General features: G+C 45.8%; 1 protein-coding gene across 1 annotated transcript; it reads right to left on the reverse strand.

The window, feature by feature from the left end:
- Window positions 1-472: 472 nt before the first annotated feature.
- Window positions 473-11,158, reverse strand: LOC142574280 (uncharacterized). The gene is made up of 3 exons (XM_075683402.1): window positions 10,839-11,158; window positions 3,514-3,630; window positions 473-672 (listed from the first exon to the last, which is right to left on the reverse strand). The coding sequence occupies exons 1-3, from the start codon at window positions 10,921-10,923 to the stop codon at window positions 473-475; spliced, it is 402 nt and encodes a 133-aa protein (XP_075539517.1). The 5' UTR covers window positions 10,924-11,158.
- Window positions 11,159-25,807: the final 14,649 nt, after the last annotated feature.

Raw genomic sequence — 25,807 nt, forward strand, 5'->3', positions numbered from 1 at the left:
GTCTTATCACGGTTGATAATGGCTCGACGTGGATGGATAAGGTGCGAAAGAGTTATAGAGGCTTATAATGACCGGATCAAGTCTGCCAAGGTAAATAAATACCGATAAGGGGTGATTGGGGTCGAATCAACTCCAATAAAGCTGATAAGGACCGATAGGAGTCGGATAGGTTCATAAGGACAATTAAGGTCAGATAAAGATAGGATCAATTGCAATAAGGTTGTTAATGACTGATAAGTGTTGAGAAGGCTCGGATCGTGTTCGATAAGGTTGGTAACAACCGATAAGGCTTGATAAGGGTCGGGTCTAGTCCGATAAGGTTGATAACAACCGATAGGGATTGATTAGGTTTTATGTGGCCGGATCAAGTTTCATACCATTGATAATGACGCCGGGCTGCGTGGAGATGAGCAAGTGGCGCAATGCTTACGCATACTTAGACAACTCCCGGAGGGGTTTCTGCTTGATTTTTTTATTGGAAGAGCTCGCCGACAAAGGGGAGGTAGCTGAGGAAGTTCTTATGGGGCCCGTAGCGACGGCGAGCATTGCGTGGCAGGCAAGTCTTGAGGCAGCGGGCCGAGCCCCTTCCTTGAGGGCAACTGTAGCGCAGCGAGCACTTCCACACGAACAGATCCTTGTGGCACGAGCCCCGGTTGTGCTTCGGCGGGCAACCTGCGCCATGGGGATCAATAAGACGCCCGCAGTTAGACACGCGACACTGCACTCTAAGCGCGGTAACATTTTATAAACATGCACTTTTACTTACAGATAGCTTTAGCTTAACGTGCGCAGTTGCGTACGCAACGTGCAATGGGGCTGTGTGTGGAAGTACGTTTAGTTTAGTCGCTCGCTCCGTATGCGTCGGAACGTCGTCAGCTCTGAAATTTCTTTTCTGATTTAGTGTGTTCCTATGCGCCATCTCGCGCAGCTGTTAGATGGTTGAAAGAACTGTGGAGTCGCCGGCACCTTTCGCATCCCCAACTCTACCACCCGTCGCTTTGCAAACGCTCTGACATTTTCACTGGGAGCAGGGCGCCCGAAAAACCCGCATGAAGCAAGAAATCCGTGGCCACGGACGGGAAGCGTGACGTTGTGGTTACGTTCCACTCATGCGCACGTTCCACTCATGCGGACAGGCAACTGACTTACGTACGCATGGCTGTTGCGTGCGCTAAGTTAGAACAGTCCCACAATTTTCAAGTGAATAATTGCCCCCTTCCCCCCCCCCCAACACAAAAGTGTTTTATTTTTTGACGTGAATGTCTTCAAACAAGACCAGAGGCGGCCAGCATCAAGACCATTATCGCCTAAATCATTGCAACCATACTACCGAAGCACCTTACTTTGGTAGTGATGTGCAGATAAAAAAAAAAAGCCGTTGCTCGACCATGCATGTGTAACCTGCACAGATGGCGCGGTTGTCGCGCCACGAATTGCACAATCTGAGGTAAATTTCGCCTCTCGGTCGACGTTCAGACATGCGTAGCTCGGCCATACGTTTATGGATCCGAGCAGGAATCGTTGCATTTGAGAGAGCTGCCTATATCATGGTAGATATAACTCATCAAACGTATGCTGGTGCTTATCAGGTGTTTATCAATGCCTGCAAGTGTGCAATTTGTTGCAGAAATTTAACGCTTGCTCAACTATGTCCCTCCTGCGTTCGACACGTATCCTACAGAAACGTCGTGATGAGACTCGGGCAGCAAGACAGAGGTATGTCCGGCGCCGCTTTGTCAACGGCGAAACGTGCCCGTCTCCATAGGAAACGCAAGCACAAGAGCCGCAACCGTTTACGAGTGCGGTGGGCTGGAGCGGCGCAGGGCAGTGTCTGGCACCGTGAGGCGATATTTTTTTACCGTGGTGCACAAACACCCTCTGCAAAACAGATGAACCCACTACGAATAGGGAGCGAGCACGATTGTTACATGCCTAACTTGTAGCAAAAGTTAGGCATGTAACCTGAATAAAATGTAACTTGTGAGTTTGGTCGGCTTAATCTCTGTACCCTAAAGAGCATACGCCGTCTGCAGCACGCACAAAACGCTTCGCGCATCCCTGTGCGGCTGCGTCCCGGTGTGGCCCACAGGGTCCGTTTTTTTTTCTTCTATTCTTTTTCTTTTTCATTTTCACATTTCACATTTGGGATCCACTTAGCTCCTTCTGCCGAGGTTAAATTTCGCATCGCAACTGGATAAGCTTTGCGGAAGATCTCGACAGTAGGGAGTTGGCAAAGGAGGGTTGGTTACGAATTGAAAACGTGCACGATCGTGCAGCCAGTACTGCTATAAGTAGAAATTTTAGCTGCGCTATTAGTGGTTTTTATTCAAAACTCCACGCGCCTATAAGAAAGACTTGATGATATAAAAAAATTTGAGTGTTAACGTCCCGAAGCTGTCAGATTCCAGATTAACACTGACCACCTGGGTTTCTTTAACGCGCATACAAAGAACGGTTCAAGAGCGTTCTTCTTCCTTTTTTTTTTGCATTTCGCACTGAGTGGCACGCAACCACCGCATAGGAAGGGATCGAATGCATGACCTCGTGCACAGCAGTGCAACGTCACAGTCCCTGCGCCACCTCGATCATTAGAGTTGTTTGTTAGAGAAAGACAGGTGACAGCCACTTAAGTATCCTGACGTGATTTTAATGCGAAAGCATTAGGACTTGTCTAGGCTATCGCCTTCAATTAAAACTCCACCTTAATCTACTTTAATCCACCTCAATCCACATTCAACTACATTTATCTACATGAATACAGTTTATTGTACCTTAATCCACGCTATACCACCTTAATTTACCTTCATCCACTTTAATAGAATTTAATCCACCTTAATCCAATTTTGCGACAGGGGTACGTCCGACGCCGTGGCTGTCCAGCGTGGGATTTCCGAGTGCGAGCAAGAGAAGGTCCCGTGCCGGGGACGTGACGTCATTACTCGGTCATGTGGCTTTTGACACGATCGGATGCAAACGCCAGAAGCCGGATCTTTTGCTTCGTGGAGCATATAAGGCTTTCGCACAAAAGATGAGAACGAAAGTGTCCGTATTGAATTTCGTGGACAAACCGCGGCCACGGTCAGCGATGTGAGCATGCCATCAGGGGTTTCCTTTTAATTCCACGCATTTCAGCCGGTGTCGTGCGGCGGCAGTTCTCAAATGATGTCCGTCCTTGCATGGATTCGGTTGGAACGGATGTTTACTCTATTCATGAACAACAAATAGCCTTAGCTAAATCAATACATCTAGCTAAGATGGCGCCTGAACTTCAGGAAGGCGTCACCAGTAGTCTCTGTTTCTAGCCCCTGCACCTCAAGTTACTGGTTTGCCAAACCTCCACGTAAATTATGACTGACTCATTTGGTTACACCGAAGCCTAATCCACCAAAATTATCTCACTTAACTGACTCTCTTCAGTGTCCCCTAAATTAACGAAATGGTGGGCTTCTTATCGCGAAGAACTGGACACTGGTCAAGGGGAGGGATGGATGCTTCAGCCCAGAATCCCCTCACCGGTGTGCTCCAAAATGCATTGTCGTTCGCAGCGAAGGTCGCTCCCGTCGCACTGCTGATTCGGCATGCACTTCTTCCACGGGCCGTAGACGACGCTGCACTTTCCCCAGAAGCACCCTGCACGATAATCATGCGCTGTAATCTCAGCAAACTTTCAGGAACCAATATACTACATTACGAGGATGGTGTCCGTGTCTGCGCGCGCGTGTGTTAATATAAAGGTGAAATATTTTTGGACTTGGTCTGGTTTTGTGTAGGGCTATCTGTCATGAAATGCGGAATGGTTTTATATGTGCATGTTTCTTCAATAAAAGTTTCACTTGAGAGTCAGTGCCGGGCTTGTTTTTTGCCTCCCTTTCTTTCGGTCCCGTCCCTTAGCGCTCGTCCTCGAAGATGACTGCGACATGTGGCATTTTTCATATGTGCGTCGGACCCAACCTTCGCGACTACGCTTTTGTCGACCGGTACGCATTTTTTATAGGGCCAATTCTAGCATTCTCATTCAAAATTCCTCTACAGCGCTTTTGAAAAACTACGTTTCTAGAGTACTTTTAGAAAAAGAAGAGGCGAAGTGTAACGATTAATGTGGAAGTTCTATTTATGCTCAATCCTCACAGCGGGATTGCGCCTCACGAAAACCTACGTTTGAGTTTCCCGTCCAATGCACCTACTCGCTCATGAAAAATGCGAATCGCGGCAGCGTTCATCATCAGCCTGGTTACGCCCACAGCAGGGCAAAGGCCTCTCCCACACTTCTCCAACTACCCCGGTCATGTACTAATTGTGGCCATGTTGTCCCTGCAAACTTCTTAATCACATCCGCCCACCTAACTTTCTGCCGTCCGCTTCTACGCTTCCCTTCCCTTGGAATCCAGTCCGTAACCCTTAATGACCATCTGTCATCTTCCCTCCTCATTACATGTCCTGCACATACCCATTTCTTTTTCTTGATTTCAGCTAAGATGTCATTAACTCAGTATTTACTAAGGTAATTGCAAATAGAATCAGGAACACCTTAGACTTCCGTCAACCAAAGGACCAGGCAGGATTTCGTAAAGGCTACTCAACAATAGACCATATTCACACTAACAATCAGGTGATAAAGAAATGTGCGGAATATAACCAACCCTTATATATAGCTTTAATTGATTATGAGAAAGCGTTTGATTCAGTCGAAACCACAGCAGTCATGGAGGCATTGCGGAACTAGGGTGTAGACGAGCCGTATGTAAGAATACTGAAATATATCTATAGCGGCTCTACAGCCACCGTAGTCCTCCATAAAGAAAGCAACAAAATCCCAAGAAAGAAAGGCGTCAGGCAGGGAGATACGATCTCTCCAATGAAATTCACAGTGTGTTTACAGGAGGTATTCAGAGACCTGGATTGGGAAGAATTGGGGATAGCAGTTAATGGAGAATACCTTAGTAATTTGCGATTCGCTGATATATTGCCTTGCTTAGTAACTCAGGGGACCAACTGCAATGCATGCTCGCTGACCTGGCGAGGCAAAGCCGAAGGGTGGGTCTAAAAATTAATCTACGGAAAACTAAAGTAATGTTTAACAGTCTTGGAAGAGAACAGCAGTTTACGATAGGTAGCGAGGCACTGGAAGTGGTAAGGGAATACATCTACTTAGGACAGGTAGTGACTGCGCATCCGGATCACGAGACTGAAATATTCAGAAGAATAAGAATGGGCTGGGGTGTTTGGCAGACGTTCTCAGATAATGAACAGCAGGTTGCCATTATACCTCAAGAGAAAAGTGTATAACAGCTGTGTCTTACCAGTACTCACGTACGGGGCAGAAACCTGGAGGCTTACGAAAAGGGTTCTACTTAAACTGAGGACGACGCAACGAGCTATGGAAAGAACAATGATGGGTGTACCGTTAAGGGATAAGAAAAGAGCAGATTGGCTGACGGATCAAACGCGAGTTATTGATATCTTAGTTGAAATCAAGAAAAAGAAATGGGCATGGGCAAGACATGTAACGAGGAAGGAAGATAAGCGATGGTCATTAAGGGTTACGGACTGGATTCCAGGGAAGGAAAGCGTAGCAGAGGATGGGAGAAAGTTAGGTGGGCGGATGAGATAAAGAAATTTGCAGGGACAACATGGCCACAATTAGTACATGACCGGGGCAGTTGGAGACGTATGGGAGAGGCCTTTGCCCTGCAGTGGGCGTAACCAGGCTGATGATGATGATGATGTCATTAACTCGCGATTGTTCCCTCACCAAATCTGCTCTTTTCTTATCCCTTAACGTTACACCTATCATTCTTCTATCCATAGCTCATAGCTCATAGCGGCAGGGTTGTTGCTCACCTATTCTTCGATCTCTTGGTCGAGGATTCTTGTCAATATGCGAAATAGAATTGCGTCTTCTGCATTTGTCTTTTTTTTCCTGTCAAGCCTTGATAGTTAGTTGTAAGAATCCTTATAAAATCTCAAAAATTCGTTTAGATGAGCAAGAAAACATCAAACGACAAAGGAAACTGGACAGGGTTGCTCAGAGATCCGCCTTTCTTGTTGCACGTGGTAGTGTCAGCCCAGGACACGGGTCTCCAACAGGAGCGCTGTATAGCAGCTACGCCTAAACAAAATGCAAAAATCACGAGCCATCCCACTCTGTGAGGGTGGATGACGAGCGAAGCTGTGTAGCACACGACAAAGAGGTGACACAGAATTTTTAACAAAAGTATAAACACATTTATTGTCTTGATCGGTGGTCATCGTGACGAAAGCTAGGCACACACATTTATTTTTAAACATTCTCGCTCATTCGTGTTATACATTATTTATACATATTCGCGATGTACATTCGTGTTTTCATTTCGCGATATATCGAGGCAAGGAATTTGAGACCGAAATCACCGCACTGAAGGGACGGGCAGTATGGGAACGCTGGCATGACGAGTGGCAACGGAGCCAGTTGAGGAAGACGACGACGAACGCGCGAGCAGAAACACGAGTATTTGGTAATGATGATAGTTTTTGCTCGCACACTTAAAAATTTCACGGAACCCTAGCCATCAATAGCTTCGCTGTAAAACGTGTTCAACTATGATAGGAATTATGAATGTTTTCGTGCCCAACAAACCACCTAGGGGATAAAATAAGTGCACATTCCTTTATGGGCGTCACAGTAAAACCTTTACGCCATCACGTAGGTCGCTTATGACGAGAAGGCTGTATTTTAGGCATTAACAATATGAGCGTTAGGCGCCTAAAACAAGCACCTAATTAAAGCCTCAATTAGGCAGCACAGACGTCGAAACAGGCACTACAACATGCTCGCAAAAAACGACCTCTTATCTACTGAAAATGTGTAGCCGATTTTTATGGTAAAGAACGGACGTGTAGCGTTCGTTCTTGAGGTCAGAAAGGCAGCAAACATTGTGCAAGCCATTGCTTCGCAGGGCTTGGATGGGCAGACGAGAGGCCACTTTCTTGTCAATCCGAATACTGCAGCCAACACGCTTATTACAATTATTCAGCGCCAATGAGGAGGTAGAGTGCAATTAATAGTGAACATTTCCTGCTTACAGTGACACATCAAATAGAGCAACAACGAAAAGCAAAATGCGCAAAAGAAACTGCTATACTGTTAATGGGGGAAGCTAAAATCCATGCATAATAGGTTGCAGTCATCAAATGTTGTAGTAAAAAAAAAGAGTTGAATGACGTATGTTTGAAAATCTTTCTAAAACGTAGTAAGAAAAGTAACACATGGCTCCAATTTCTAGGTTTGGGAAACGAAGAGTGTGCCTTTTCTCATTCAGAGTAAGCTTGTAGGCCCGAAAGTTAAAACGACCGTTCAACATCGACAGAAATAAATGGAATGCTTTTGCATTGCCATGCGTTTGACGGCGTCACTCCTACTGCAATTTTAGAGTGTTTGCCCGTAGGAACCTCCGTGATTTCACGAGGGTTGCAATGTGGGCTTGTTGCTAACGCATCTCGAATAGGTTTACGGTAGTGCAATTAAAAGACAGGACAAAAGAAGACGCACAGGCACACACGCAGCGCTAACTTCCAACAATGTTTATTATCGAAAACCAGGACACGTGCCTATGATTCTGTCTTCACTCATTGACAAGAGTCCGGCACACACATTTCAAACTGAACTGTCAACATGACGGCACTAGTGCTGCCGCTGTTGTGCTGGCATCACAAGCGGCGAGCATCGGGTGCCCAGTCGGAGCCATTTGTTCGAAGACAGTGATTGGAATTGGGCACGCCGACATTTAAGATTAATTTGCGCCAAAGGTACACTGCGCAAAGTACCGCCGTTTGGAGCACGTGATCAAGGTGCCGCGGAGAATTTACGATACAAATTTCGTTCATACCGCACATAGAAAGAAATCAATGGAGTTGCTCTGTAAGCCGCGCTTCAGCTCAGTGCGCAAGCGATAGGCTTCGCCATGACAAGGTACCCATAACTTTTATGCTCAGAATACTAGGGAAGCTAGTAATACTACGTATACTAGTAGCAGCCACGACGAAAATCACGATGACATGCAGTGAAATTATGGGCTTTATCGTTCGAGGGCAATGCACGGGTTGTGTCTTATACTGTCGGGGGTAGCGGGATAATTTTGACTATATAGGGTCATTTAACGTGCACGGTAAATGTGTCTTTTTTTTTTACACTCCGCCATTCGACTGAACGCTACTGCGCAAAAGGATGTCGCAAATGATAGCAATAAGAACTAATTACCAGAAATTCTCTTCACTCAGCTTCACTCTTAGGCCGTTGGGACTAGTAATGTCGCTGCTTTTGGTGATCTGTATCCTAATGCCATGAAGTTCTCTACCTTTGTTTCGAAATATGAACCTGTGATTGATTGTTTGTTTTATATTTTTTATCAACAACGAAATGAGTGTTGTCGCTTGTCAAAGAAGGAAAGCGTCCACCGGTCTACAAAATGAAGCCGCGAAGTAAGTTTCGACTCGGCTGCAGCTGCCGTCATTCCTAGAAAATCTGCTTGAATTAAAATACAGCACAGTGCCCTATGTCCTTCACTGCATGGGAAGCACATAATTACCTTTAAATATGACAAAAGTTTAACGTTTTTTCTGCATTATACTGAAAAAGAAGACGGCGCTATGTGATGACGTTCTACGCACAAGATAGATGCTGACTTGAAGACGCTGGAGATCCTAGCCTGGTTGATTGCCTCGGCTGTTAGTGCAGATGTTGGGTGATAATAATGGTTCGCACATATATGCAATGCCTCTAAAGTTACAGTGCCAGTAATCTTAACAAAACGTGGTGCTTACAACGCAAATGCTGCCTGTCCAGCTGGTTTATATTCCGTGGTGAACCCAACTCTTTTGCGAACAAATACTGTCAACGAACACATACTTAATAAGCCTATCTTTTACCTTATTTATTTTCGTGATTGTGACATACGTTAGTGTCAGAAAAGTGAAAAAAATCGTTATCGAAGACAGCTCCCGTTTGTTTTGCTTCTAATAGAGCGCTTGTTATTTCTTCCATTTTCCTCTTTCCTCAAGTTATTATTTCTAAATTTCAATTAATACGATCGGTAATTTGCCATGTGCTTTCCTTCGGTTTCATTGTCTGTCGCTTTTATCTGGTTGGGCTTAAAGAAAAATTTAACCTGTCCACCCACTTCTATTTTATCGCTATTTTTACGGGACATTCGTGATGAAATTTGTCAGTCACAATTACAAAAAGACAAACCCCCGACGGGATTTAGCTGATGGCGTATAGCGCATGAATCTAGACATCTGTTGCTGCTGCCAGCCGCGCTTCGGTAAAACTGCGTTGTGTTCCTGGCCCGGGCTGTCGAAAACAAGAGTGATAAAAAAAAGAATTTTTAACCCACAATAGTCTGCATCAGAAGAAGGGTCTCTCTTTGTGTAGAGACTCCTGCTTCTGAACGGGAAGTACTGAGCCGAAAATTTGATGAGATTTCCAAGTAGTCTAGAAGAATAAACCTGAACAGAGCTGTCTTCAGATATAATTGTCTTCAAATTTCTAAAGTAAACCTGCACCAATCACGAAAATAAAAAAGCTATTTAGGTTTGTGTTTTTTTTTCTTCTTACAGCTTGATCACTAGAATGTTGTCACGCAAAGTGTATAAACCACGAGCGCCAGCAGCGTTTGCGTAGTTAGCACGTAATATATAATAAACTACTCGAGTATTACGTTTGAGGTTCTATATACTGAAGAAACGATAGCCTGGGAGCTTTACAAGTCTATGAATGCCAGATATATAACTTAAATGAAGCGCTGTGGATGACCATGTGCTCGTGTACATGCATGATGCACAATATTGGCGTAAGCACGCCGTATGCACCGAACGCCACCACACCTTTTTTCTTGCCGACTCCAATTCGCACTCCTTCCATACGCAAACATTGAATTATAGATGTGGCATTTATTTATTGGCACGCGTCTGTCTTTAAATGCAACAGCATTTACTTGCTATTCCCAATAGTTTCCTTGAATCTGGCCATCTGTATATGGTCTCTCGGCTGTGCCACTACACTTATCGGAAGCGATGACGGTCACAAGACGGCGCACCAGCTTTGTTAGGAGTGTCATGAGGCGATCACGTACCGTAATTACACCAGATATATAAACCTTGCAGGCCAGTTTTCGCGGTAGTTTTAAGTGGACTTTCGTATATCAAAACGCGGCAACAACTGGAATTTTCATTTCCTGGAGGCAAGATTATGTTGTGTGTCACTTTTATAGGATGAAAGTTGAAGAGTAAGGGCAGCGCCGTAATTGTCTCTCGGTGGGAGGAAATCTCAACGGCACGGCACAGCTGAGCGGTGAGAGGAATAAAAGAAGAGGAGGAAACAGGCCTCCACAGACGATGGGCAAGGCCGACCGACCGAAGAAGGCCAAGAGATTGGATTCGGTCATTTAACATGCAATACTAATCACAACTACCGGCAGTGCACTTGATGACTCATTCGCGAGAGGGGTTCAAAATTTCAAATTCACAAGGTGTGTATCATACTTTATAATGCGCCACCTGCTATTTACACACATAGGCAGTGGATAAATTATGGAGCACCCGAATTCCACAACAAAATGTCGCAAAATTTTGTCGCAACAGGGGCCACAACAATGAGCACGTACAAAGTTCCATGCTATCTGGGACACCAAGAGTCAAACGCTGCCATATTAAGATATATATGACGGTCTCTGCACGAATCTTGTAGTACAGTGGCACGAACTATTAGAACCGTCCCAGTAGGCCAGATAACAATGGTGCTTTCAATTTTACTTCCTAGCGCCAAGAAACACAGACGTCGAAAGAAAAATTCACCGACTCACGAATTACTGTCTTGTTTCCGGTCTCAATGGCCGCAGCAGAGGCGACCAGCATGATGGCTAGCAGCAGCGATGTCTGGCTCATCATCGCTACAATGCAGTCACGCTCAAGTCAACTCCGAACCGTTTCTTGAACTCTTGGCGCGGTAGCTTCCGAGGGTAAGTGTAGCGTGCGACACCGCGAGAGCTCTACCTCTATGGAGATGGAGATAGCCATGTAGATCCAGCGTTCTGAGCACGCAGCTGTAGCGAAGGTACTGTTCACAAAATGCTGGTTGCATTCTCGGAAAAACCTTCGTGTTGTAGCAGACCTTTGCGCCATCTATGCTTGAAAAGAGACACCACAACTTCTCCTTGAGACATTAACATTTGAGGCAGTCGCTGGTTTAATTTTCTGCTTCATGTGTCTCGCCAGTAGCTCACCTAACGATTTCAGGGTCAATCAGACTGCCGACTTCTGACACTGGGAGTGTGGAGGCTATCGCAACTTGGAATAGAATGCAGAAGATCTGGGCAGACCTAGAGTCAGCCGTCTTCGCAGTCATCTTCAATTTCCGGCCTTCAACCAGGAGGTAAGGAGGGGAGGGGGAGCGAAGGAGTGCCTTTTGAAGGCGTGCGCCTTGATTCACGGCGTTGCCGCGCCGTCTGCCCCTCCAGGCGAATCCCCGTATTTGCATACGACCGCTTGATTTGTGAGCGGTTCGCCTTCTTCTGACTCCTATGGATAGTGAACGCAGAGCCAAAACTTCGCAAGCGTGCATGCGTTATGGTCCTCGGTGGCCTTAGCATTCAGCTAGTCACGAAGGTAACAGATCACGTGTGCCGCAGACGACAACGTCCCTTCTGAACCGCAGTCTGACGTAGTATAACGCTTCCGCAGCCGCGTATGGCATGAGCACAAAAGAAGCAATGGTAATGGCCGATCAGGTAAGATATGCGAAACGACTTGTTTTAATGTAAACGCGAATCATAACTTGTGTTGCCCCAATAGATCGTGGGGCGACAATCGGTCGACAAGAGAACGTCATTTGACAGCGTGTCACTACACGACCCCTGAAAGAAAAAGAAAGTTTCATGGTTGAGGACAAGCCTCGAAGAGACAAAAAAAGAGCTATGTGAATCAAGATGTTTAAAATTTTGCTTTTGTATGACCACTAGGAAGGAGGCAAACAGGTTCATATATATAAAGCTGTCGCCGCCAAACTCGGGGATGAATGGTGTCAGCAGAAAGGACGCCCTTACGAAAGCCTGACCACCTGTCGTCAGCTTGAATGCTGCTTAGGATATTTGTTATTAGAGGATATAGTCGATCTCACAGGCGTGATTGTGCTTGAGTGACGTTAGCAAAACACGCGGGCACGCCGCACGCACGTATACATTCAAAGGAAGTTTTCTTCGTGGCTCATATTTTCATGAGCTGTCGTGAGGGGCACGCTGTGCTCAAGTCGCAAGAACCCTCAGAAAGGTAATGCAGAAACTCCAGCTGGTGGCAAAGAAACTGTTAATATCGACAGAGAAAGAGAGAAAACACTACTTCTTGAAGACTTTGCCCCCAGCACGCTATGCTGTCATTATCCCTTTTTCTACGGGCACACGAAGATTCAAGATCCACTCATACTTCCTCCAACGTTAAAGCTAGAGTTTCCAGAAAAAATCAAACTCCAGGAATGGCTCATGGCTCTTGGTTCAGTTTCTTCAACATCAGTAGGCTGCCTGATCTGCCCATGCTGAAGCGCCCGCGCGAAACTCCAGGAATGGCTCATGGCTCTTGGTTCAGTTTCTTCAACATCAGTAGGCTGCCTGATCTGCCCATGCTGAAGCACCCGCGCGAAACTTGTACAACACTAAAGACCGCCCGCTCCAGGAGCTTAGGAGCTTCGCCATCTTCCGCACAGCTTTGCGTTGGACAAGTTGGTAAACAGCTGTGTGTTGGGCATGTTGGTAAAGGAACTCAGAAAAACATTTTAGCCAAAGCTCACAAAGAGAAGATGGAGATGCAGAGAACGCGTTGCGCTGTCTTCAACCGTTCACTCGATGGTAATACTATCTGCTCGCATTAAATTGCTTTATAAGTTCGCCATGTTGCGCGTATTCTTACACATTGACTCACAATAATGAACTGAAGAACTTTAACCGTAGCTTATACAGTTCTTATATGTCATAAACATTGTAGCTATCTCCAAATCTCTCGAGATCTGACCCAACACTGATGTGCCGGCTGTGGGTAGGAGTACCATTCGCAGAGTGGTGCATCTATCGCAACGGAAAGGCTGACTCGCCTATGCGCGCTCAGTGCATATGTGAAGAGGCCATCGATGGCCTCCTCTGCCCCCGTTTCCTCACCAACAAACAACGTCAGACTCACAGGCGTGCCTTCAGCTGACTAGACGATCGATCTTTTACCAAAGCTACAGTCCCCGAAGCCTCGCTTCACCGCGCATTGCACACGAGCACTTATCTTACTGAAGGCAACTTACTTGAGTGCCGGACTCTACATATGCTCTTTCTCGTTTAGTACATGTTGTTAGCCTGAAATCGTGTTTCTTTCTCTCCCTTCCACTTCCTCTCTCCTCCCCACACGTAGGGTACCAAACTGGACAAAATGCACTTAATATGCGAGTATTTAGTTCTCCCTCCCTTGTTTGTTTGTTTGTTTGTTTGCTTGCTTGCTTGCTTGCTTGTTCGCCCTCTACTGATGGCTCATATCCACTATGGGGGAGTGGTCAAGATTCGGATGGGGAGAAAAGAAGGCATTTGATACTAACTAGGAAAGAACTAAATCATTTGGGGATGCAAAGCGTACAACCTTGTATTCGTCTGCTACAGTGTAATGACGTGGCCTCACGTGGGCTCCGAAATATAGGCAATGACGCCAGCACTCTTCGAGACTGCTATGCGCACAGCACTCCACAGAATCTTCCAAGCTAGAATTGCCTACGTTATTGACAGTATTTCCATACATGAAAGAAATAAAGTTGCGCGATAGCTCAGTGGTTAGCGTGTTCGCTTCCCAAAAGCATATTGCGGCAGGGCCATCAGTTCGGTCACCAATGACGGTGGAGGACGGTGTTGTTCTTGATCGCGAAATATTGAAATTAGAACAAGAAGGCGACTCGAGAGTGATTGCATGTGGAAAAGAGGTGAAGAGTAAGTACACTTTCTAACCTCTTAGCTTCTGTCGTAGTTAACATTTTTATCGGAGTAGTAATTTGCCAATTTCTAGCACAAGCCCGTCACATTTAATCGCGCGATATTCATGCGAACAAAAAAAAGAACAATATTTCACTGCTGTAAATCATTTGCACTGATATTTACCTCGCCAATGACAGTTTCTCGATTTTCCACCAACCTAACTAGACGACGCAAAGGGAAAAAAAGTACGATTGGCACAACGTATTATGACTTGTTTTGTACAGAAACTTTTCTCTTACGTAGCTTGTCCGAGTGTTGATTTCGTATTTTATATGCCACGAAAGAAGCGCTGTTGCAAGAGCGACATGGCTAGAGTGAGACCAGAGGAGGTATTTAGTTGAAGTTCTGATTGGCTGGGCTGGGCTGCGTGTCAGCAGCAACCAGGCACCACAGCCAATCAGCACTTCAGCAGCAGACGAACTGGACATGTCCACGAGGTGGACTCTTCCCCAGGACAGACGAGGCGAATCAGTGGCGTGTGGTTCCTTTGAGGGGTAGTTAGTGCATTCTTGCCCTTTTACTGACTAGGGTGAACAATTTTTACACCGCCTTAACGCAGCTTAGCAGAATGCCAAACATTACGTTATACGAAAGTGGCCGAAACCTACTGGCCGTAAGAGCGTCATATTTTGTGAAAATGCGCGGAATATCTTCCGTTACCTGCTCATAAGCAAAATAGATCAGAATGTCGGCGGCCGAAGAACGCTGACAAAATGGCGCAGGCCACACTCGACAAGGACAACTGATCTGATTGCGGCGAAAATGTTGCAATGCAAAGCCAAATGCTAGAAATATTCAAAGCAGGCAAGGTACGATAGTTTGCCTGCATCAGGAAAGTAATGCCGCGGAAACATGCCCATTGCTAGCTAAGGCATGACCCGAATCACAATGCACACTTTATACGAGCACCGAAAGGCGGACATTACGCATACCAGTCTCGGAGCCTGCACTATAATTCGTGCATTCCCGCGAGAGTCCGCTAGAAGGCCACTAGGGCTAGTGTCCCTGCATTCGCATTGAAGTTTCTTTTTTTTTTAAATCTCATAGCGAGCACGTGACCTTTGCATCAATGCTAAACAATCGACGGTCTACGACCAACCACTGCTCATAAAAACAGCCGATAAATCCAGAGAATACCAGTCGCTTTAAGAATGTGACACCCTTAGATAGAGCGAACGAGGAACGCGCTGCCGCCGTAAACGAAATCAAAGTGCTAAATACGAAGCTAGTAGCGTTGGAATCATCTGTGCCATCTCAACCAGCTGGGGATTCTGGAACGTGTTTGGAAACATTGCGTGACGTTTCCAATCAGCTGTATAAAATATCTTCTAGATGTGAAAATGCAGAAAACCGTATGCGACGATCCAACCTGCTCTTCTTTGGAATAGCAGATGAGGCTAAGGAAAACTGGGCAGCTTCAGAAAAAAAAGTGATACAATTTTGCTCCGAAAAATTGGGTACGGAATTCACGACTGCGCAGTTTGAGAGGGTGCACCGATTAGGGAAGTTTGCGGAAGGCAGGGTGAGGCCTATTATTGCGAAAATGACGTTTTTCAAAGACAAAGGCCGTATCTTGTCTTCTGCACGCAAACTGAAAGGGTCTGGTTTTTCAATACGCGAGGATTTTTCGCCAGCTACCCGGCAGGCAAGAAAGCAGCTAATTGCTTTTGCGAAAACTGAAGCAAAGCCATTTACGTTGTCAACCGATCGACTACGAATTGGGGACGCCATTTATATGTTTGATAGCACTCGGAATACAGTTGTTCCTTGTGTTAAATAGCAGCAAACCACACTGCATAATGTGAACTGCAGGAAGTGAAAGCCACCTGTCATCGCACCATCATTATCAATATCTTTCACAAATATCCGAAGTCTGTTGCCTAAACGCGACGATATTGCCTCATTTCTTGATGACTGCAGTTCAGATATTCTTGTTCTTACTGAAACATGGCTACACTCTGAAATAACAGATAATGAAGTATTTCCACATGATAGCACATATAACATTTTAAGGTGTGATCGGACCGAAAAGAGAGGTGGTGGCGTACTCCTTGGTATCAAAAGAACAGTTACCTCACAAGTTATTAATGTAGATTCCAGTATTGAGATAGTATGGGCTGAATGTCAAACCTACAGAAACAAGCTACTGATATTGTGCTGTTATCGTCCTCCCGATGCAAACCAGTACTTTCTTGTCGAACTGCGCAATAGTATTTCTAAAGCCCTTGAGCTCTGTCAGGCTGATACCGTCTATGCTTTTGGCGACTTTAATTTTCCATTGATCGACTGGAATAACCTATCATCCTCTTGTCACACATCAATGGAGTTCATTTCTTTAATGTTAGATTTCAATTTATTCCAAATAATTACCCAGCCCACCCGTGGCACTAACATATTAGATTTAGTTTTCACTAACATCCCTGAAGCAATTGGTGAAGTTGTTTGCTTAGACGGTTTCAGTGATCACAAGCTACTACAACTTACTCTTAACATTCCCTTGAAATATACAGGCGTCTCAAACGAAACCATCCGTAATTACAACAGGGGAGACTATGGCAATATTAACAAAGAACTTGATACTTTTCTTTCTGGCACCTTTTTAGCTTCGTTTTCTGCTCGGTCAGTCACGAAAACTGGCTTCTGTTTAAAGAAAAGCTGTGTGCTTTAGTGGAAACGTATATCCCCCAAATAAGAATAACAGGCGATAGACAGAGCCCTTGGTTCACCAAGCACCTTCGACGGCTCAGAAACAAGAAGAAAAGGCTATACGCAACTGCAAAGCGTACAACCTCACCCGTGGTAAGGGATAAATATAGCTCATTTTTGAAAGTTTACTGTTCACCTTTAAAAGAGGCTAAAGAAAAATACTTCTCTCAAGATCTACCTTCACTACTTAAAAACAACCCCCGAAAATTCTGGCAGGTGATTTCACCTAATAGTGGCTCACATCACATTTCACTAAGTGATGGGAATCAAGCTCCAATCAGTGACAAGGAATGCCCAGTCGTCTTTAATGAATTTTTTCATCCATATTCACAGTAGAAGACCATCCTAATCTGCCGGAAGTCACTGATCTAGATTACCAGTACATGCAATCCATCGATATAACAGATGATGATATCACATGTCTCATAAATAACCTTAAGTTGACTACTTCTTCGGGTGTCGATATTATTAACTCAAAAATTTTAAAGAATACAGTCACGTTATCTAGCAAATTTTTATGCAATATTTTCCGCCAGTCGTTGTCATCAGGCCAGCTTCCCTTAGACTGGAAAATTGCAAAAGTGATAGCAGTCCACAAAAATGGTAGCAAGAATTCCCCAGAAAACTATCGGCCGATATCATTGACAAGTATTTGCTGCAAAATGCTTGAACATATCATTGCATCTCACATATATCATCATTTGGAATCAAATAATTTTTTCTTTATTAACCAACATGGGTTTAGGAAAGGTTTGTCATATGAGACGCAGTTACTAGAATTCACTACAGACTTGCATTTTAACATGGACCATAATCTTCAAACAGATTGCTTTTTTCTCAACTTTTCCAAAGCCTTCGACCGTGTGGCTCACTGCCGTTTAATTTCCAAGTTATCCGTTCTCAAATTAGACTGCTTAACGCTCTCCTGGATTCGTAACTTCCTAACAAATCGTCAGCAATTTACAGTCGTTAATAATTTTACGTCAGCCCTTGCATATGTCAGTTCCGGTGTACCGCAGGGTAGCGTACTAGGACCCTTGCTTTTTCTTATTTACATCAATGATCTGCCCAATAACATCTCATCCTGCATGCGTGTTTTCGCCGATGATTGTATATTATATCGACCAATTCGCAGCCTTGATGACACCATCACATTCTTCAAGAGGACCTTCATCTCGTTACCAAATGGTGTGAAGACTGGCAAATGAAACTTAACTCATCTAAATGCCAACTAATGACATTCACGCGAAAAACATCAACTCATATGTTTTCCTATTATATGAACTCAAATATAATATCTCAGGCATCAGCATATAAATATCTAGGCGTAAATCTTACACCGAGCCTTTCCTGGGCCTTTCACATTGCAACCATATGCGCAAACGCTTCCAAGTCTCTTGGGTATATTCGCCGCAACTTGCGTAATAGCCCGTCTAACATCCGTAAATTAGCATTCGTATCATTTGTACGCCCTCAGCTCGAGTTCGCGTCCCCTATATGGTCTCCCTACCATGAATACCTAATCCACATGATAGAAGCCATCCAAAACCGAGCTAGTCGATTTATTTCCCGAAATTACAGCTACCAGTCAAGCATTACTCAAATAAAACTCGACCTTTCCCTTCAATCATTGAGTAGCCGACGTGACATAGCACTCCTGTCCTTGCTCCATAGATATGTTCACCAAATCAAGCCACCAAACTTGCCACTGGAACGCGCGTCTTGCACATCACGACGACTTTATAGTGATTTAAGTCTCACTCGCATTTATGGCAACACTAACGCATTTAACTTCTCGGCTTTACCACGAGCGATTCAGTTATGGAATTCGCTTCCTAATAGCACTGTCGCTCAAATGAGCAATGATAAATTTAGACAACTACTTAACCTACAGTCTTCATCATAACAAATACCTTCATCTGTACATATGTCATGTCATATAATACGTGACTTTCTTGTTATTGTTATTGTGGTTTCAATTTTGTTTGCTTTACGTACTCGCGCTATGTACGTTATTTTGCGCAAGTGTTACATCGCCTTTTATGTTAGGGTGAAATGTACTTTTCATTCCTTTCTCGATAACTCTTTGTATTGATTTAGCGTTTTTTTAACACTGTTTTGGAAGCATGTGATCATTACAAACATTTTTAACTCTCACATTTTTTAGCGCTCATATGTCTGTTTTCTCTTGTCATTTGTTCAATGACGCCCCCCTTACTCAATGCTCCCCTTGGGGCCTGTAAGGTACTTTGAAATAAATAAATATGAGCCGCAGTGTCAGGAGTTACAGTATAGGAGAACAACAACATAAGAAACACTTCTTCGCAAATACACTGTCGACATGCCTATATGAAATGTCGCGGATTAACCTTGACATCTCTCAGTATGCCCTGCAAGAAATCCTTCGAGAGAAAAAATTCCCTGCCTAATTCTTTAAAGGCGACGAGGAAGCTTGGGATGCACCAACTGTCGCGTTCACGGTGCGCGCGCATCCACGAGCTTCAAAGAAGACGCGAATGAAATCTTCGCTGCTGTTCAAAACCTCGCTGCAGCATATCGTTGAAGGTGAAAAAACGGGAACGCTGCCGTTGCCGTGACGCGCGCTGACGGCTCCCATCCTTCGTCTCCATAGATTTCGGCTGCGGTTACACCAGCGACAAGATTTTTAGCAGAAGGGCTGCCTTCGCTGCCACGTACCCCGCGCCCAGGTCCGCCCCTGCTTACGTCTACAACGCCAGCAGCGCCGGCGCTTCTGCCTTCGCCACCGTCGACGCCATGGAATCGGGAGCGAAGGCCGGCACAGGTGAGGCAGCCTCGCTGCCACGGAGCATCCTGGGCGGCTTCGTGACTTCCTCCGACGCGAGGGCCATCATCCAGGAGAACGTCTACGTCGTTCTGGGCCACGGCAAGTTCCAGAGGAGGTTGCTGCTCTGCGCCGTGCTTTGCCTGACGGTGCTTCTGCTGCACGCGTTCGCGTACCGTCTCATCGGTCGTCCCGTGGAGCACTGGTGTCGCCCGCCCGACGAATTTCTGCACGTGCCCGTCCAGGAGTGGAAAAACGTGGCCATACCCGTCTTGGCCGACGGCAGCCTCAGCGGGTGCACGGTCTACGACCCACCGGTGCGGGTGAGAATTTGCCTGTTACTCTTGTTGACTCGGATGTATACTCAGACGTATGGCCGCGCACAGGCACGTACTCCTGATTTTTTTCCGGGGGGGGGGGCCCAATCCAAGGTAACTTTCTATGCAAATAAGGGGGGGGAGGCAGCTTTACTAGTGCGAATGTGAGTAATGCCCGCTATTCGCCATAAAGACGCGTAAACCCGCAAAAGAGAATTGAAATAAGGTGTACCTCACAGGTACGCCTGTGAGATACACCTCTCCTTTACTTGGCAAACAATTGTAACCACATCAAATGGACTCGCGCATGACAGAAGCGCACGAAGAACACTGCCAAGAACATGTAAACAAGCGAAAGTGTAAAATAAAGATTTCTAGTAGCGTTTTTTGCATTAGCTCTGGAAGAACTACAGATATATATATATATATATATATATATATATATATATATATATATATATATATATATATATGTTTGCTAAACAATCAGAATTCTTCTGGATCTCTCGTTTACTGGTCTACCAATTTAAGTGCCAAATCCGACTCGTGTTGTTATCCGGGAAGTTGCGTAACGATTCGTGGTCACTAGTCCCGTACAACCGCGTAGAGCGCAGGATGCTGCGGTTCTAGACGTACTGCGCCCACCGCGAAAGGGTAGAAAAACATCCACATAACCACAGCAGAGAAGCGGCTACGTCAGGCCGCTCCACTGATAACTGCATAAGCGCCATTCAAAACACACGGAATTCTCCACTTCCGGCCGCCTTTTTTTTTTTACTTCCCACCCGCGGCGGAGGTGACGCAGGCGTTAAGCAGTGATCACCATGTGTGAGGCCATTCCGAAGATTTCGAACGGCGCGTTACAAGTTCCCGAGCCCACTGGGGTATGTGCCACCGAGCTTGGACCCTTGCTGCACTATCCCCCGGACCGGCCCACATGATGATTTTTTCTGCTGACGGACGCCGAAAAAACTACGGAAAGTTAGCCCTATACAGCTTTCGCTGTAAAAGGCAGCAAAATGTTGACCGCCGAATAGATTGATTTGCCGGTGCTTTACGAATGCTTGTGAGGAGTGGTGGCGTGGGCGGGGAGTGGCGGGGGGCTATGCCGCTTTATATCGGGGAGGTCCCGGGCCCCACCGGGCCTCCCCTTGGTTACGTGCCTGGCCACGACGCATATTAACGGTTGACGTTTTTTAAAGGCGGGCGACGCATAGGCAGGTGTCGCATGGCCGTTAATGCCAGATCGGGGTAGAGGGGATTCACGGGCTCAGTATCTCCCTTGGATACACTCCTTTGTCATATTTTCCTACTAAACTACGTAGAGTGAACTCTGGTAGCTGCGATTTTTCAGCTATCATGGAATTATTTGTTATGTAATGCGGTTTATTGAGCAGTCAGGAACGCGACCGTCTCAGTCAAGCGTCAGACACCGAGAGCGCGAGCCCCTCTTTGTCGGCGGGCGGATGATAATAGTGCATCCATAGGGCGCGCCAGTTTTATTCGCTACAAATGCGTTCCAGTCGAACCACACAAAGCCTCGCTCTCTTCTGACGAACGTAATTGAAATATCTGTAGAAGGAGTCGTCACACCGGCATTAGTCGACACAGGCGCCGCCGTTTCAGCAGTTACGTAACTTTGCCGCAAGCTTCGAAAAGTATTGACGCCACTATCTGCGCTGTAACTCCGGACTGCAAGTTTCCAGTGCATTATCCCCGTTGCCGCATGTACCGCCCGCATCGTCATTCAAGGATACACGTATACAGTCGAGTTCGTCGTCCCCTCATCCTGTTCATACGACGTCATCTTGGGGTGGGACTTCCTTTCCGATCATCAGGCCATCATTGATTGTTCTCGCGCCGAAGTTGAATTTTCTCCGCTTCCGGATACCCGTTTACATGACTTTGACGATTTTGGTGACAAACTGGCCGTTACAGAAGAAACCACGATCCCTCCGCACTCTTCTGTGATTGCGAATGCCTGCTCTACTTTCGCCACTGACACTACTGCCCTGTTTATCCCATCGGACCTTTTTGTTCGCCGACGGTGTTCCCTTCCCTTCGCTGTCCTGTCAGCGGTGGCTGCACGCGACTGCTCGTTTCCAACACTAAGGCCACGCCCCTCGTCTTACGTCATGGCGAGTGCTTTGGACGTCTTCAGCCTGCCCACTCAGTGACTATCTTTGGCGCACCTCTTGACAACACCTGTTCATAGGTGCACTAGTTGACTTATAGCTTGCGTTGTTCGCAGCCTACGCAAGACGTCTTCCATAGCTCAGTAGATGCCCTCCTGAGCCCTACGTAGCGTTCGCAGCTTCTCAGCCTTCTACGGAAATACTAATCTACGTTCGACTGTCAACAAACTCCACTAGGCCCCACATCGACTGTACGTCACGAGATCGACACCGGCACCCACGCACCACTGCACCAGAGGCCTTATCGTGTATCACCCGCGGAGCGCCGTGTTATTGAAAATCAAGTAAGCGAAATGCTTGAGCGTGAAGTGGTTCAAGCCTCGAACAGTCCCTGGGCGTCACCTGTAGTCCTGGTTAAGAAAAAAGATGGCTCAATTCAATTTTGCGTTGACTACCGCCGTCTTAATAACATAACTCGCAGAGATGTCTACCCTCTACCGCGCATCGACGATGATCTGGGTTGTTTGCAAAGCGCAGAGTATTTTTCTTCGCTGGATTGACGCTCAGGCTATTGGCAAGTGTCTATGAATCCTGCCGATCGCCTGAAGACAGCCTTCGTGACCCCAGACGGCCTATATGAATTCAACGTTATGCCGTTTGGGCTTCGCAACGCCCCTGCAACATTCGAACGAATGATGGACAATCTCCTTCATGGGCTAAAATGGAAGACATGCCTATGTTACTTTGACGATGTCGTCGTCTTTACTCTAGATTTTCGCACACATCTGTACCGTCTCGAACAAGTCCTGCAGCGCATCACCGAGGCAGGCCTCCAGCTCAACTTGAAGAAATGTCGCTTTGGAGCCAAGCAGCTTGCAATACTCGGACACGTCGTATGGAAAGATGGCATACTACCTGATGCTTCCAAACTTCGCGCCGTCGCCGAATTCCGGAAACCCACGACTCTGAAAAAACTTGGGAGCTTTATCGGGCTCTGCTCCTCCTTTCGTCGTTTTATCCGGAATTTCGCTTCTACCATTGCTCCCTTGATTCAGCTGCTTCGCGACGACACACGACTTTCTATTTTGGCCACAGTTTGCGACTATGCTTTTGAAATAATGCAGCGTTTGCTCACTTCGCCTCCGGTACTGCGCCATTTCGACCCCACGGCCCCCACGGAAGTCCACACCGACGCCAGGGCGTAGGACTTAGTGCTGTGGGCATGATGAATACGTAGTAGCCTACGCAAGCCGAACACTAACGAAAGCGGAATCCAACTACTCCGTCACCGAAAAGGTGTGTCTGGCTATCATCTGGGCCCTTGGAAAATTCCGACCCTACCTGTACGGCTCTAAAAAGATCCGCCTGGCCGCCTTGCGCGATGGGCTCTAGGGTTACAAGACTTCGACATACGTGCCATTTACCGGTCTGGCCGTAAACACACCGACGCGGATGCCTTCTCCGGTTGCCCACACCAAGTGACATGACTTGCATTTCAGTCATCGAATCGGCGTTTTCGTCGCCTGTGCACGCCAACATGGCTGTGGAGCAACGCAAAGATCCCTGGATTGCGGCACTTATGGATTGCGTTTCGGACACTTCAACAACACGCCCTTGACGCGCAATCCGCCGCCAAGCTTCTTATTTTGGGTTACGGGATGGTGTTCTCTATCGTCGAAATTGCGCTTCCGATGGCCGCAAATGGTTATTAGTCGTCCCCCGCCATATGCGCACATATGTATGCTCCTCTCTCCGTTCAGACCCGCAATGCGCCCATGCCGGCCTCTTCAAGACTTGCGCCAGTCTTCTTCGCTGCAGTTATTTAGATTTGTCGAATATTCGTGCTGGTGTCAAAGACGATATTATTAGCTTATTTAAGGCTGTTTACTAGCCTTTAGTCGCCTAAATTTTCATCCAATCCCATTCTTCTAAATGCAGAAAGCAATTAGACTGCGCTAACGTTAGACAAATTAGACTGCGCTCACTGCGAGTTGTTAGCAGTTAAAACGCGATATTCTGGTGAAAAATACGTTTGCGAGGTAACCAAGCCGGAAGGAACATGTTTAGCCAAAACCATGCACTAACCCTAATTGCTATGTTGCCTAAACCACCTTGCTGGCAGCTTCCCTAGACACTGCAGTCAGAATTTTCTGAACTAACTTTTCCTAGAAGGTCTATGGAATATGTCACCCGGCCTAATGGGAAGCTTTAGCTCGGACCAAACTCTGATGCCGCCTACTCAAATACATGTAAAATGCAGAAAGGCTTTTCTGAGATAACCCTTTACGGATAATAATGTAATTTGTTGCAAGCGAGAGAGAAAATTAAATTCTGATGACTGTAGGAAGCGGAAGTTTGATTTTCAGTTTGAACTTTTTACGGAAATTGCCAGACAATGGTATGTTTGAAAAAAATTGGGATAGGGAAGTTTACAACTCCCTAACTCTCCACAAAACAGATACTGCTTTTCCGTAAACTGCATTCTTCACAGAATCTAAAGCACACATATTTGGTGCATTAGTCTGCATCTTACGTGGTTTGGCCACAGTCTATATAAGGCTGTTGCTAAATCCTATTCACAAATTAGTAATATATTTCACTGACGTGTATAATATATCAATTTTGAGCGCGTTAGAGTCATTATTAAACGCAGTTTACAGACTTTTCATATAGTTTTTCGTTGTTGAGGGGAGCTGTAGGTAAAATAAAAGTTCCGCTTCCTACTGTCACTGAATTCGATGGCTAAAATTAATGTTCCGCTTCCTACAGTCGTCGAATTATAATATTTTATTCGAAGTGCAACAAATCCAATCAATATTGATGCAGCATAAATGCAGAGAAAAACGATTTCTCCTTTCCTATGTATTCAGACAGGAGCCCTCTAGCTAGAGCTTCCTGTTAAACGAGGCCTGGCCATTATACTTTATAGTCTTTGGATATGTGGCGGCGCCAGCATTGAGACACAAGGCTGAACATACAACACACCATCTGGTTTCGTAAGCGGCTGCTGACCAAAGGTTCCTTCTCATTACTAACAAGTCAGTGCATGCGTCAATAATCTTACATATTTTCCCGGATAATTTCGTCGTTATCTTATCGCACACAAAGAGTGTCAAATCTTTGTTGAGTGTGAAAGCATATGTTCTCACCATTCGGAGCTTCGGAGCGCCGCTATCGCTCCTCACAAGAGCAGAATGGGGCAGGTGGGTCTATGGCCTTGGTGTAAATAGTATGACATGGATGGATGTGTACTGGCTCGGGGACTCGTTTAGAACTCTGAAGCAGCCGAAAAACTTGGTTGCCTGAGCATGCTTCGTGTAGCTTAAGACGCGCAAGCGCCCGTTATGCTCATTCCATGAAGCGTTCTTTTTGTGTATTTGTTTATTTTTTTTAGTCACCTTTGGCACGTAGCAGAATTCTACTCCTCGAGCTGGACTGCTAAAAGAGGCGGACTAATTTTCACGTGACATCGAAATGCGTAATCGAATGATTACCACAGTGTTACTAATTACCTTTTCAACTAAATATATTACAGCAGATATTGAGATTTACGAATTCCAGCTGGTCAGTTCGCAAGGAACATCACTTAGACGGAATTCTGAGGATACCAGATTCTGGATAAGCGCTTCCAAAGTGTGCGGCAAAATGCACTGTTGTTCGAATTACTGCAGAGCCTCAATGCATGAAGAAATGCCTTTGTTAATAAAGTAAGCGGAAGAACGGTACATCAACAACAGTAACCTCAAACCTGATAACAATTTCGAAAAATCTTTCCAACTCAACGTAAGTTGATAACTCTCGGAGTCGAATTCATAAACT

The sequence above is a fragment of the Dermacentor variabilis genome, chromosome 3 (genome assembly GCF_050947875.1).
Source record: "Dermacentor variabilis isolate Ectoservices chromosome 3, ASM5094787v1, whole genome shotgun sequence".
Taxonomy (NCBI): domain Eukaryota; kingdom Metazoa; phylum Arthropoda; class Arachnida; order Ixodida; family Ixodidae; genus Dermacentor; species Dermacentor variabilis.

What these genes read in the sequence shown, in the direction of transcription:
- LOC142574280 (XM_075683402.1), bottom strand. Translation starts at nt 10,923, where the DNA reads ATGATGAGCCAGACATCGCTGCTGCTAGCCATCATGCTGGTCGCCTCT. An exon ending in CGGAAACAAGACAGTAATTC is followed by an intron (nt 3,631 to 10,838) that starts GTGAGTCGGTGA and finishes ATTATCGTGCAG; the next exon opens with GGTGCTTCTGGGGAAAGTGC. An exon ending in ATGCATTTTGGAGCACACCG is followed by an intron (nt 673 to 3,513) that starts GTGAGGGGATTC and finishes CCCATGGCGCAG; the next exon opens with GTTGCCCGCCGAAGCACAAC.